This window comes from Lipotes vexillifer, unplaced genomic scaffold, assembly GCF_000442215.2.
Source record: "Lipotes vexillifer unplaced genomic scaffold, Lipotes_vexillifer_v1.1 scaffold82, whole genome shotgun sequence".
In the NCBI taxonomy this organism is placed as follows: Eukaryota; Metazoa; Chordata; class Mammalia; order Artiodactyla; family Lipotidae; genus Lipotes; species Lipotes vexillifer.
The window spans coordinates 2,314,454-2,328,729 of NW_006783121.1; the positions used below are offsets into that span (position 1 = coordinate 2,314,454).

General features: G+C 35.7%; 1 protein-coding gene across 1 annotated transcript in view; it reads right to left on the reverse strand.

The window, feature by feature from the left end:
* DIAPH2 (diaphanous related formin 2) overlaps positions 1 to 14,276 on the reverse strand; it is an 886,998-nt gene that overhangs the window by 815,110 nt on the left and 57,612 nt on the right. Inside the window, exons 2-3 of the mRNA XM_007455866.1 lie at positions 12,248 to 12,280; positions 9,305 to 9,481 (exon numbers count right to left, since the gene is read on the reverse strand). Coding sequence (XP_007455928.1) covers positions 9,305 to 9,481; positions 12,248 to 12,280 — 210 coding nt within the window. The remainder of the gene's footprint in view (positions 1 to 9,304; positions 9,482 to 12,247; positions 12,281 to 14,276) is intronic.

Genomic DNA, 14,276 nt, shown 5'->3' on the forward strand with positions numbered 1-14,276 from the left:
CAGCAGGAAACTTTTGCTTGATTCATGGATTGGACTGAGCAAAGTTAATACAATGATTTAATAAGTGTTTCTAATGATCTCGTTCCACTTGGACCTACGCGTCGTTGTCAGATTTATGTTTCAACTATAACAGACATTAAACCAAATATCAAAATAAAATGGACTCGGAACTAAACCTTCTAATTAGTCTCTTTTTTAAAACAAGACAAAAAATAATGACACACTGACATTGCTCTCACTAAAAAGTTATTAATCACAACAGCAAAGGCTTTTGCACCATTAATAAATAAAATAAACTCATTTAAAATCATTTTAAAATCTTGTTCATTGCATGTTTTTCTTATTCCTTTCTATGTCTGCATTTTATAAATAGTATTAGTACATACATATGTGTATATTTTATAAATAAAACATATTGGTGTTACTTGCTCAAATATATATATACATTTTTTCTAATGGGATAGGAAATTAGAACGTTTAGAGACTACTACACTAGTCCAGATGTTGACACTTTTACTATAAAGGGCCAGACATTAAATGTTTTAGGCTTTGCGGGTCACAGGGTCTTTGTCACAACTACCCACCTCTGCAGTTACAGTGTAAAAGGAGCTATCAACAATATGTAAACAAATGGCTGTGGCTGCATTGAACACTGAATTTCAGATTTTCATGTGCCCTGAAACAGTCTTCTTTTGATTTTCTGCAACCATTTAAAAATATAAAAGCTATTCTTACCTTGGGAGTCATACAAAACAAAAACCTAGAGGCAGGGATAGTGTCTTTGCCATCTTTATGCTCCCCTGCACCTAACAAAGTATCTGGCATTCAGTAGAGAGTTGTCAAATACACTTCTCCATGATACAGAAATATGTCTTTGCTTTTCCCTTTTTTTTTCCCCACAATTACACCTTACGTTCTGCTATATCACCTCTACCCTTGACAGCAGGGATTTTCCTTGAGTTTCTTTCTCTCTCTCTCTCTCTCCCTTCTCTCTCTCTCCCTCTCTCTCTCTCTCTCTCCTCAGAACTTAGAACAGTACCTGGCATATAGAAGGCATTGGACCTTGATGAACTAAGTCATTCAACCTCTGAGAACACTTTAATGTCAAAAAAATAAAGACTGAAAATTCAGAAGTGACACTGGATTTCGTAGTATATTCAGATCTTCTCTTTTTCCTCCCTGAGCCCCTGTGCTGGTTTAAGTACTCACAGTAGCCTATTCACAGCTGTCCTATTACCATGGAAATCCTGTGTTTACTTGCTTGCCTCCCTGACTAAATTCTGAGCTCTCTGGGGGCAAGGGAGGAACTGGATTTATCTGTGTACCTGCAGCATGTAGCACACGACCTGGCACACTGCACATATCAATACAAGGTCGTGAAAATGCCTCCATGGCAAAAACACTAGTGGAACTTTTCAAACAGAAAAAATACCTTAGGAAACATTTCTATGTACAAATCAAGAACAGAATCAGTGAATTGTGAAGTTTATCAGCTACAATCAGAGTAAATTTACAAACCTAGTTCCCTTAATTCCTCTTCCTGGGACTTCTAACCTACTACTCCCTTATTTGTGAACTTTTGGTGAGAATTATATTTCGGAAGGAAATTTAAAAGTGACCCAGATTTAGCTAACTTTGAGACCTGTTTACAGGGTAAGTTTTGCTCCTCCTTTATATGCTTTACTTGGGAGTGTGTGTAAGAAAATAAAACGACTAGAAATGATGCTGGCGTTCTCTCAGTCCAATGATACAGAGTAAGGATATTGGAAATACAAATGTAAAAAATGGAAAGTAGGCTATCTAGATAATTTCTAAGGATCTAGCCATTCCTGAAAATTATTTCCATGCCTTATTATAGATTTTAAGACCTATGTTACCATAACTTATTTTATAGTAACTTAACCTTTAATTAAAATTACTTATGCTGAGAGCACTAAAAGGTTCTCATCCAAGCTAACCAACTCCTAAAAGACTGATGTTGGGTGAGAAAGAAACCCATGACAGCAGTCAGGGGAAAACAAGGACAGCACCTGGGGTCCAAAGTCAAACAGGATCTCAAAACTGATGAAAGGCAAAAGTGAGAGAACAAAATGAAAAGCTTTGAGATTATTTATGAGTTCTACCAGATGGAATATGGGACAGATAATTTAATATTTATTGCATGACTGTACAATCATTAAATTATGCCCAAAATGCAAAATATATTAATGTAAATTGCTGAACAGAAACAAAGTATAAAACATCACATTTGCATGTGGAATCATATATTAAACATTGCCTTTAATAATGGAAGTTGAAATGAAGTGTGCCTAGAAATTAATCATAAATCATAAATCATTAATCATCACTAGCCTCATCTTTTGTATACAATTAAACTACTTAATTACCTATATTAAAACACAGTCCTTATTGACATATCTGTAGGACTCTAATGTGACTAACACCAGCTGGACTTCCACTCAATAGATCCTGTACCAGGTAAAAGAAATTAAATTCCAACTTGAACTTCCAAGACATCTCTGTATGTTTGTTTTTTTAAGCTTAAAATGGAAATCCCCTATCCCCTAAGCAAAAAACAAAACAAAACAAACAAAACAGTTCTAGAACAGTTGCATACAAAAGGGAAATAATATTCAAAAGGAAATGGACAGAGGGGGAAGGGTGAGCTGTGGCAAAACGAGAGAGAGGCATGGACATATATACACTACCAAACGTAAGGTAGATAGCTAGTGGGAAGCAGCCGCATAGCACAGGGATATCAGCTCGGTGCTTTGTGACCGCCTGGAGGGGTGGGATAGGGAGGGTGGGAGGGAGGAAGACATAAGAGGGAAGAGATATGGGAACATATGTATATGTATAACTGATTCACTTTGTTATAAAGCAGAAACTAACACACCATTGTAAAGCAATTATACCCCAATAAAGATGTTAAAAAAAAAAAAAAGGAAATGGACAGTGTCCAGACACATTTCTCTCCTTGCTCTAATTGCATTATTCAAAAATGAGCTATCACTATTAAACATTTAATAGTCCTTAAGCAGTATTCTCAATGTACAAAGACCAGTTCAGTTATTCTCAGTAAGCTCAAAGGCTATGATAACTTAACATGTTGAATAGTTATTCAATTACAGCATTATTAATTTCCGTTTATTTAAAGTGTAAGGGAGAAGACATTTCACCAGTCCTAATTAGAGACAATACAAAATGTCTCTGATTAACATGAAAAAGATGATAAATATGAACCTCATTCAAGTTTGAATCGGGGGTTAAAGGTGATATGTAATATTACGATAGTTCAGTCATCTTTTAAAATTACCCTCCCAAAAATGTGGAAGCAGTATTGTTGTCTTGGTCCTACTACCTTTACCCACTTGTGGAAGATTTGAAAACACAACTGGGCAGAAAAGGGGAACAGGAATCTTAAAGAGCAAGTATAGTTTACCACATGCAGGTAAATATAAAAACGAGTGAGGGTATTTTTTTCCACTCCTGGAAGTTTTAATAAAAGAACCACTTTCTAATTTTCAATTAATAAGGCAATGACCACACTCCAAGTACAAAATCCAGTTTTACAAACTACTGAACACACGCTGATAATAAATAGCGTGTGCTCCATGAAAAAAGCAATCATCTAAAAGTTTCAAATTTAGAGCTTTACATCCATTAGCAATAGCCATGGATACCCTTACTCAGAAGATCTGTCTATACTTGTTTCCTTGAGCAGCCACAATATGAAAAGTGGCATATCAATGCATAGAACAGATGTCAGTTTCAATGGAACGTTAGTAATCTACTAACTCACTAGTAAAGTAAAACCTAACCATTCAGATCTTTCAGTAAACTGGACTCATTCCAGGATTTTACTTGGCTATAAAGTGTCAAGTGATGTTTAAAATGAGCTATTAGTAGTTAAATACAAGTTAGAGTAATCAAATAAAAGAATTAACACTTTTTTAAAAATCTGTAGTAATTTGAGATTGAGCCCAACATTGCCCTATTATCTACATCTACAAACCTGTACAGGGAGAACTTCTGTTGACAAATATGATCCTCAGACATAACAAGAGTTTCAATTATCAGAGTAATAGAGGATTTATTTGAATATTGCCTTTCATTACTTAAGCCTTTCACCAGAAGTTTCACCAAAATATATCATCCCCCAGAAATTCCAAATAATAAATTATATTAGCAATTTTAATATAATATATTTCTTGTCAAGCATCTCATACTCTGTTACTATCTATAATGTGCTATTTTATGTAATTATTTTAAATGTTTCACTCCTCAAGGTATGCTATCCTAAAACACATACAAGGTGTTTAGGCCCAATGGTCTAAACATTTGTAATACTCTAAAGTGTAAAAAGTCTGAAAACAGGAATAGCACAATGAAGGATGAGAATCAAGAGAGACAAGATTGTCATAATAGCCACCAAGTAGGACAAGTACATCTATTACATTATTTGTACATGGAAGGACACCTACAAAGAATGAAATAAAAAAGGGAAATTTCATATCTGGAAATCTACTTCTGACAACTTAAGTGTCTTCTCCCTATCAACTTTGAAGATGGCATTTTAACAGTTTTCCAAAACTAAATTGTGGGCCTCTTTCTTTTCAATCGATGCTCTGGAAAAAGACAACCTTCTGTCATCAATAGGAAACAATCCATCCGTCTCGCTTTACCTGCGAGGCAATGTATCTCAGAGTTGCCTTCTACTTCCACTTAGTACGCGTGTAAAGAAAGTGTATTAATTTTACATTTAGCTTAAATGAAATATTATTAAAGATAGAGACTACTAAAATGCCAATATTTTTTAGATTTTTATGTACCTAAATTTAAGTTTGAGCTCAGCCCCGTATTAGCTAAGGCAAGTTACAGAACCAATTTCTTTAGCCTCTCTCTAAGTTTTAATTTCCTTATCTGAAAAATGGAGTATAACTATGTTGCCTACTTTGCAGCACTGTCACAAAGATCAGCTGAAATAATACATGTAAACTGTTCAGTTACATGCTGGGCCCAAGGGTGCACAGTAAATGAAAGCTGTGAAAATTCGTAAAATAACTTGTTCACTTAACCTGATTACAGACAAACTGAAGATAATAAAGAAAATGCAAAATGTTCAATGTACAAGCAGACTTCTCTCAAAGAAGAGATACAACCCTTAAAAAGTTTTTTATTGATCTTTTGTTGTTACTTTCAAGCAAATCTTAATTGTCTTATTTCCTTTTCCAACATTCCCATGGAAGGAAAAATTCTCATTAGGGAAAATGTGGCACCAAGTTGTACCTTTCTTTAAGTCACATTTATGAATCCACAAGCAAATCTTTTTAAAAACATAACATATTTAAAGAGGAAAGTGGTAATGTGTTGATGAAACATTAGAATTAAAATTCAAACCACAAAACGGAAACATTGTAAAAGGTTTGAAAACATAGTAAATGCTGTACACAAATTGAAAAAATTTATAAGTGCCAGGAATCATTTTTGCTTACAGCTATCATCATGTAAAAGGCATGTGTGTGTCACTGAAGCAAATAAAGAGGGTAGTAGAGGAAGATATTGAAGAGGTAAAGTGGGGATCAGATTATACAGGGCCTTACAGGCTCTTATAAGAATACTGGCTTTTGTACCCTGAGGGAAACAAGAAGCCATAGTAGAGATTTGAGAACCCAAGTGACATGACATTGTTCAGGTTTTAAAAGGGTAATGTTTCTGTGTTGAGAATATACTGCAGAGGGTCATGGTGGAAGCAGGGAGACCAATGAGGAACTGTGTTAATCCTAATAGTTCTACCACTATTATAGCAGCCTAGGTGAGGCTTCAACCAGTATGGGACCAGTGAAGGCGGTAAGAAATGGTCAGCTCTTGTAAGTACCGTACTTTGAAGGAAGAGTGCATGGGTTTCCTAGTCAACTGAATGTGGAATGTGAGAAAGAGAGAGTAGACAAAGACAATTCCAAAGTTTTAGGCCTGAGTAACTGGACAGATGGATATACCATCAACTGAGAAGGGGAAGACACTGGGAGGAGCAGGTTTGGAGGGAAATATGAACAGTTTGGTTTTGGATATGTTACTTTTGAGAAGTCTACTGACCAATCAGAGAGAGATGTCAATTATGAAGTTTGATTATGAGAGTCTAGAGTTCAGACACGAGGACTAAGCTGTAGATAAATTTGAGAATTGTGAGAATAACAGTGGAATGTAAAGCCACAGTACTGATTGCAATCACAAAAGAAGATAGTGTAGATAGAGAAGAGAACATGTCCAAGGATGGATCCCTGGGCCTCTCCAACATTTAAAGGTTGAGGACATGAAAAGGAATCCGCAAAGAAGATTAAAAAGCAGCAGCCAAAGAGATAGAAGGAAAACCAAATAAAGGGGGAGCAGGGGGCGATTTATGACCAAATGCATCACCTGCGGCTGATAGGTCAGTTAAGATGAGAACTGAAAACTGAACGTGGGACTCAGCAGCATAAAGATCTCTGGTGACACTGATAAGAGCCATTTTGATGGAATGGTGTGATGGAAGCCTGGCTAGAGTGAGTTTAAGACAGAAAGTAAGATGAGAGAAATGAGAAGCAGTGAATATAAACAAAATTATTAGGAGGTGTCTTCCTTCAAAGGAGAGTAAAAATACAGTGGTAACAGGCAAGGGAGATAAGGTCATGAAAAAGTTGTAAAGTGAGATAGCACATTTGTATGCTGCTGGGAAGGGCAGAAGAGAGAGGAGAAAATGATTGGAGCAATGTCCTTGAGTAAGTAGGTCTAAAGGAATGGAACCTTGTACACAAATGCAAGGACTGGAAGATGAAAACTTCATCTATGGTGGTGATAGGTAACAAGACTGCAGATACTCAAACTTAGGTAGATGTGGTGGTGAGAGTGTGGAAGTTCTCTTCTGATCATTTCAGTTTACTCAGTAAATTACACAGTAAGCTCATCAGCAGAGCATAAAGATGGGTAAGAGTTCTGAGGATTGAGCAGCAAAGTAAAGGTGTGAAATATTCATCTAGAAGCACAGTGGAGGGAATGGAGTAGGGACATAGAAGATGACTGTGTGAAAACAGAAGGGCCTACTTGGGGCTTTGGAAAAGGAATCTGTTTCAGAATCATGAATAGAGTACCACTGGATTAGAACAGGCAAAACCTGGAGGACAGGAGGAAGACCAGATAGGAGGATACTTTCGTAGCCCACGAGAAAAAGCCAGAGAGGGATACTGCCTAAAGCAGGGAAAAAGCATCTGGAGGACAACTGAGGAAACAGACGTAAAAGTCATTGCAAAAGCAGAACCAATGGGATTTGGAAAGCAATTAGAAGTGACTGAGAAAATGAATGGTGTGGAAGAAGGCCCGTAAGTGTTGAGCTAAAGTGAACTGGAGGGTGGCAATGCCACTGATAAACTAAAAGAACTATTTCACTACTGCAAAAATTAGCAACCGATTGGTTAGCTGATTAAAGGAGTAAGTATCATTTGAGTGAAGTTTGAGTAAAGAGAAGAAGAGTTTAAAATAAGATTTAAAAGTTTGATTAATGTCAAAGAATGTTTGTTTCTGTTGTTGTTGGTTGGGGGTGATTAAGATAAGACAACCGAATTGCAAATTGAGGGGAAACTGAAGAAAGAACGGAGCTTTATTTGCTAAAGGAAGGAAATGCAACAAGCATTTATAAAATTATTTTTATAGAAAGTTTTATGCCAGGCACTATTCTAGGAATATCATCTCCTCTAATCCTAAAAATAACCATATGAGGTAGACCCTCTTATAGCTTTGTTACAGTTATGGAAAATAAAGTGTAGAGAGGATGTATCACCTTCACAGGGTAATGTGATTAATGGCAGAGGCAGAACTCAGCCTCAAGGCTGAATGACCCCAAAGTCCAAGCTCTTAACCACTACACAAACATGCCCTGTAAAATTAAGGGCCTGGAAAAGGTAATATAGGTTGTTTAGCTTCCGAGAAGAGTTTCAGAGCTAAAGATCTCAGAGGTGGAATCATTCCAAAGAGTGACACAGTCCAAGGTGTAGTCATGTCTATAATTAGCTAAATACATGGATGCAAAGGTCAGAGTTCAGGAAACCAAGGAACTAAGGGCAACAATGTGATGGCAAGGTTAACAATGTAATAGCTGAAATCACCAAAACGAATAGCAAGGGAAGGGTCAAAAGGATAGCCAGATGCTATCATCATCATGGCTGGTCAGCAGATAATAAACTTTACAAGAGAAAGGGTTGTTGAAAGATGATTCAAAGAATTTGACATAGAAGGAGCAGCCAGAAAGAGGGTGTACCATAGGACTAGGAGGAAAGGCTGAAGAGAGTGGGAATGTCAGGACTTGTGACAAGGGAAAAGCTGGATGTCAGCTCTGACTAGACAGAAGGAACATTAAAGGAAAAGTTTAAAGATAAAGGGAATTTGTATTCATTCAACAATTTTCAATTACTAGTGGGGTTGGGGGCGGGGTGGTAACAAGATGTTCCATAATGGGCAGAGTAGAAGGGTCTAGATTTCCAGTATTCTTAACCTCTTCTTTTGGTATGGGTAAGGAGACCTTTGAAACTCTTGTGGACCTTAACTCAAAATGAATAGAGATTCACAAAAAAAAAATTTGCCATGATAAGTGGGACAGAATTAGAAATTAATGAATCACGAATCAGGATCTCCACTTCTCTGGTCAAGGAAACAAATCCAAGATGGCCCAATGCCTCATCTCTCCCCTCTCTTGGTATAAACTGCTGAATAATCAAAGTATTATATTTGTTATCTAATATAAGAAATAATCTAGATCACAAGCTATAAAATGTAAGAAGTATGCTAGAAAATATAGATGGTATAACTGTTGATAATAGAACAAACTTGGAGGAATTCATTCTTCTGTCCCCTCCACTGTTTTGTTTTGTTTTGTTTTGTTACACTCTGTCCTCCCAACTCTATTTCATATACCTAACAAGATACCTTATATTGTTTTCAGAAAAGTGGACTTAGGCCTGTTTTGCTTTATAGAAACAGAAACACAAGTTAGGTAGTTAAAAAATTGATTCACTGTGCTACAGACTACTGAATACTAGAGAACAAAAATAGGTAAGACAGCCCCCCCTTTTAGGAGCTCATAGTGGAAGAGACAGACATATTATAGCTCAAAAAGACAGATGCTTTCGAAAACAGTTCTGTTGTATCAACAAGTTTCTGGTCTCTCCTTTATGTGATATAAACACAGTCCATACAAACAGCCCTACTGAGAACCCAGTGCTATTCTGGGCACATGCATTTTAAAATTACAACAGAATCAGGGGGTCTAACTTACCATCATTTTTTCAAAAAGATCCAGTACTTCCTTTTCGGACAAATTCAAAGATCGTTCATCATATAATGGCTGAGCCGCTGGAAACTCACTCATCGCAACTTGAGAATCAATAGGATGTTGGATAAGAGGTTTTTCTTTTTTGACAGTAGATTTTCTAAAACTTGTAATTCGGTCACGCTGCAAACAGAAAAAAACAAGAAGCCCTAAGGAAGAGATCAAGAATCACGAACAAACATGAAGAACTGAAACATCAAAATAGCACTTAGGAATCATTATTGTCTTTTGACAAAATGTTATTTTAAGCAGTAAGCTCCAGTTAGAGATTGTACTATTTTGAAACCTTGAAGTAGCTCTGCAGCCACAGAAATCTAGGGAGTGAAAAGTATTCCTCAAAAGTAAAACTTAGGGCTTCCCTGGTGGCGCAGTGGTTGAGAGTCCACCTGCCGATGCAGGGGACGCAGGTTCGTGCCCCGGTCCGGGAAGGTCCCACGTGCCACGGAGCGGCTGAGCCCATGAGCCATGGCCGCTGAGCCTGCGTGTCCGGAGCCTGTGCTCCGCAACAGGAGAGGCCACAACAGTGAGAGGCCCGTACCGCAAAAAAATAAATAAATAAAACTTAGTCCCTTGTCATTTCTGTTCTGCACAGTTAACTAGGTCAGAAAAGTCCGGCCTCAAAGTCGTGTGGTGGTTTGAGAGAGAACGTGTCTTTGGCGGCAACTTTCAAACTATGAGGGAAAAAAAAACAAAGAAAAGAAAAGAATATCCAATTCTAAGGGGGAAATTATAGTAATGTTTCTCTTCTTTAAAGCGCCAAAATAATTGTGACAAGTATCTATGAATACTTTGGCAGTGTAGTAGTAGAATACAATGGTTAAGAGCATGGACTCTGGAGCCAGACTACCTAGATTTGAATCTGCAATTTACTAGGTCAGTTACCCTGTGCAAATTACTTGGTCTCTCTATGACTGTTTCCTCATCTCTAAAATAGGGATAACAAGTTAATGTATGTAGGAGGAAGGAAGGAGGGAAGGAAGGAAGGGAGGGAAGGAGGAAGGGGAGACAGAGAAAGCAAGAAAGAAACAGTTATTGTGAGATTTAAATAAGTTATATGTTTAGTGTACTTAGCTACAATTTATTACTATTGTTGTTACTATTACTATTATTATTATTACACACACCTTTTTCTTCCCTAAAAAGTGGGACCAACAAGGAAGCACAGCAAAATTAAAAACATTACCTTTTTGCCCTGGAAATATAACATCAACAGAAATATCTTATTCCTACAAATACTACTATGAAGAACTTGCTATTTTACGGATATTGACTTGGAACCATTGATTCCACGTACAATCTCTAATAATTAGCTTGCGATTTCACATAAAGTGAGTTAACAACTCCACTTGCATGTAAATAGGCCATTCTGTTTTAAACCACAGAACACTGGACATCAAAAATTAGTAATAACCATAAAACTGAATACAACTCAGTTTTATTCTGGTTTCTGTTAGGAAGCACATGCATGCATACTGTCAGCTCACGTTAAACAAGCAGAAGATATGTTAGATATCAGGACAGTGCCTCGTCACTGCCACATTACCAAGTCCTTATAAATCACTTCAACAGTATAAAAAGCATCACAGAAGTTCTTACCACAATTATGTCGACTTCTGTTGACCCCCATTAAAAGAACATACTTTTTTTTGATTCAAAAAACCCTTTTTTTTCTAAAAGGTGTACTTTGAAAGAAATATGAGCAGTTTTAAGCAGCTTATTTAGGATTCCAAAAATGATCTTAGTACATGGTTGCTTACAAAGAGATTATGTAAATCATAATATTTTAGAGCTGGGAAGAAACTTGAAAAATCATCTAGGCCGACTCTCTCATTTCACAGAAAAGTGACTCGCTAAATTCACGAGTCCCTGGTTCCTAGCCCAGTGTTCACATAAAGATTCATTTCTTCGAATCACCTTCTATATTTTCATATTTTCTTTTAAATGTGAATGTCTTTGAGGAAAATTAAGTTAGATTAGATATGTAATATAACTCAAACAACTCAAGAAAAAACATTACGCAATCCCAAATAAGCTGAGTACATAACCAAGAGTCAAATTTCACTAAAAGATATGGTGGACACAAAAGCATTTAAATATGCAATCGACCATTAAATCAACATATCTCTGTTCCTTTCCCTTCATATCACTTAATATTTACTTTTGCAGTGCTGGCTTTTTTACTGAGTAGCATTATTTACATATATATTTGATCTTCCACTATGCTCTTCACTTCGATCTAGAAAACTGGCTTTTGCTTTCAGCTATATCTTGATAAGAAAATAAAGTTAAGCCACATACTTTCACTTCCTTAAATCATGAACAATATTCTACATTATTTGTAGACAGGTAATTTCACAAAGAAAAAATACTTAAAATACCACATTTTAAAAGCTTAGCTATAAAAGGGCACATTTAAATTTTAAGCCCAAAACTTTTAATAAGTTTTACTATGATAGACTCAGATCAAAAATATTTGAGGATTTTAAATGTAATACCACATTTCTAACATAATGAACTTAACTTCCTTTCCATTTTAAATTAATTTCCTTTACTGTTAATATTAATGCTTAACATATTCAGAGTCAATTTACATGGCTATTGAGAAAGGAAACATTTGTGTTTTCCAGAGTTAGATTTATACTGATTTTTTTTAATTGGCTAAGGTATATATCAGGATGGTAATATCAAAATTATTTTGAGAACACATACAATTGCTTATGTTTATATCAAAAAAAAGAAAAGCCACTCTATTGACAATTCTTCCATCTACTGTACTTTGTAAACATCTAGACTTTTTATATCTTTACATATATCAATGCTTTAATGTCCACCCACTTTAATAAAAAGGCAACATGCATAAGTAATAACATGCTACTAAGTCCACCTTACCACATCATCTGCCAAAGTTTTTATTTGAATGTTCTATTAAAACCAAAAAGGAAAAAAAATACCTGTCAGATAAGAGAAATTCATAGATCAAACAAGAAAATAACTGAATGATTCTCATTTTTTATTTTATCAACTATAATTCTTCAAAGAGAATTAGAAACTTTAAATCTATAAACACATTCTTTACAAAAGAAAAAAACAACTTATTAAGGATTAAAAATGAAGGTTTGGTGAAGGGGGTGTCTCTTCGTTTTTGAAGATGACTCCCAAGTTCCCAAAGTCAGATTTGGAACAGACATCACTACCACAGTGCTCAAACGTGAGAACATATATAAAAAAGTCATAAGCCCTTTCAAGATTTTTCAAAGTTTTAGAATGAATAATCATATTTTTGAGATACATAAAACTTTTAAAAACATGAACAACAGGAAAAATGTCACATTTAATAGTAATGACATATAATGAAACAGCTCAGTCCAGAACTCAGTTGCATCTGATAGATAATCTAACGAACACCTTTATAAATATTCTAGATAACATTGAACTTACTGCTTCTGTTAATATATGCCCATTTCTCAAAAACTCCAACACTTTCTTTTTTTTTTTGCATGTGGTTTTCTACTTCTAATGTTGAGAATCATTGGAAATGGTATACTCTAGTTAATAAAATACAGTGGTTAATAAAAACTACCACATAGAGTACAAACAACACTGGAGTAATAAAGCAATATTAAAGTAAGCAAAGTAACAGCTAACAATTTAGTAATCTTCCAGGATTCAGAAGATACTTCAAGATCTTACAATAACATACAATCAGCACAAAAGCAGTTATTATTATATTATAAATATGTTGAAATATGGTGTAGTGCTAGTTAAGAGATGTGATTAGGAAAGAACCATATTTTTTTAAATCGCCTGTTAGGAACTGAAATTAACCCTTCTGCCACAACCTGTATATTTATTTCCTACAACAAAACAGAAGCTGAATGATGTACATCATGCATGCTCACATCCCTTTTAACTAAGAAAAATATGGTCGTATCACTGGTGGGGAGAATTCCATTAAGAGTTTTAAGTGAGAATTATTTCGTCACAGGATCTCATAAAACTGTCTTCAGATATCACCAACTAAATGCTGTTAAAGATCATCCTCCCCTCCAGCAGTTGGGACAAATATATTATTATATGTGTAGTTCTTTTTCTACTTTTAATACATCTATTCCCTCAGGGATCTACACTTCTACATCTCTGTACTATGTCTTCATCACATCCTGCTGACACAAACCCCAATCAATCTTTACTGCCTAGAAAAAAGAAAAGAAGGGGGATTACTTATATCAGAACTGAAGTCTTTTTAAGAGAGATCAGTTCACCCTAGGACTACCTCTACCTGGTATTTTCTCTTTAATTTTCCCTGTGGGGTACAGAAAACTGTTCTATGCACAGTGACAAGCTTCATGATTTCCTGTCATGTAAAATCAGAGTGAGAAATGTCAAAGTCTCAAAAGTGCCTCAACTATCCTGCTACCATCCAGATATGTACCTGTCCACCTGTGTTATTTATTAGACAGATTATACAGTTCTTCAAGCAACCCCTGCTTTTCTTTTCTTCCCATCCTTTGAGGTTACAAGAAACATATAAATCTTCAAAGTGAATACGTAAATTCGGGGAAAATAAGATTTTAGTCAAATTCTCTAAGTTAAGGTACACATATGTCTCAAATGCCTTAAGTCTGTATCTCAATTGAATATATGTTGATAGTTTAATCATGGGGGACAGAAACAACAACAACACAAAAAGCATTGCTAGCAATAGTTCCACCTTGTCTTATGGGAAGAGACTTGAGTTTTCTCCTCTTCTCCCACCTCCACTCTTTTTTTTTTTTTGAAATTAACATATTTTTGTCCATATTAAATCCCACAGTATGGAGTTAGACACTATTAAATTGGATGAAATTTGATATAATCTGGTCAAAACCTCTCAATTTACAAATGGTGAAACTGAAGCTTGAAGAGGCTAAGTGACTCA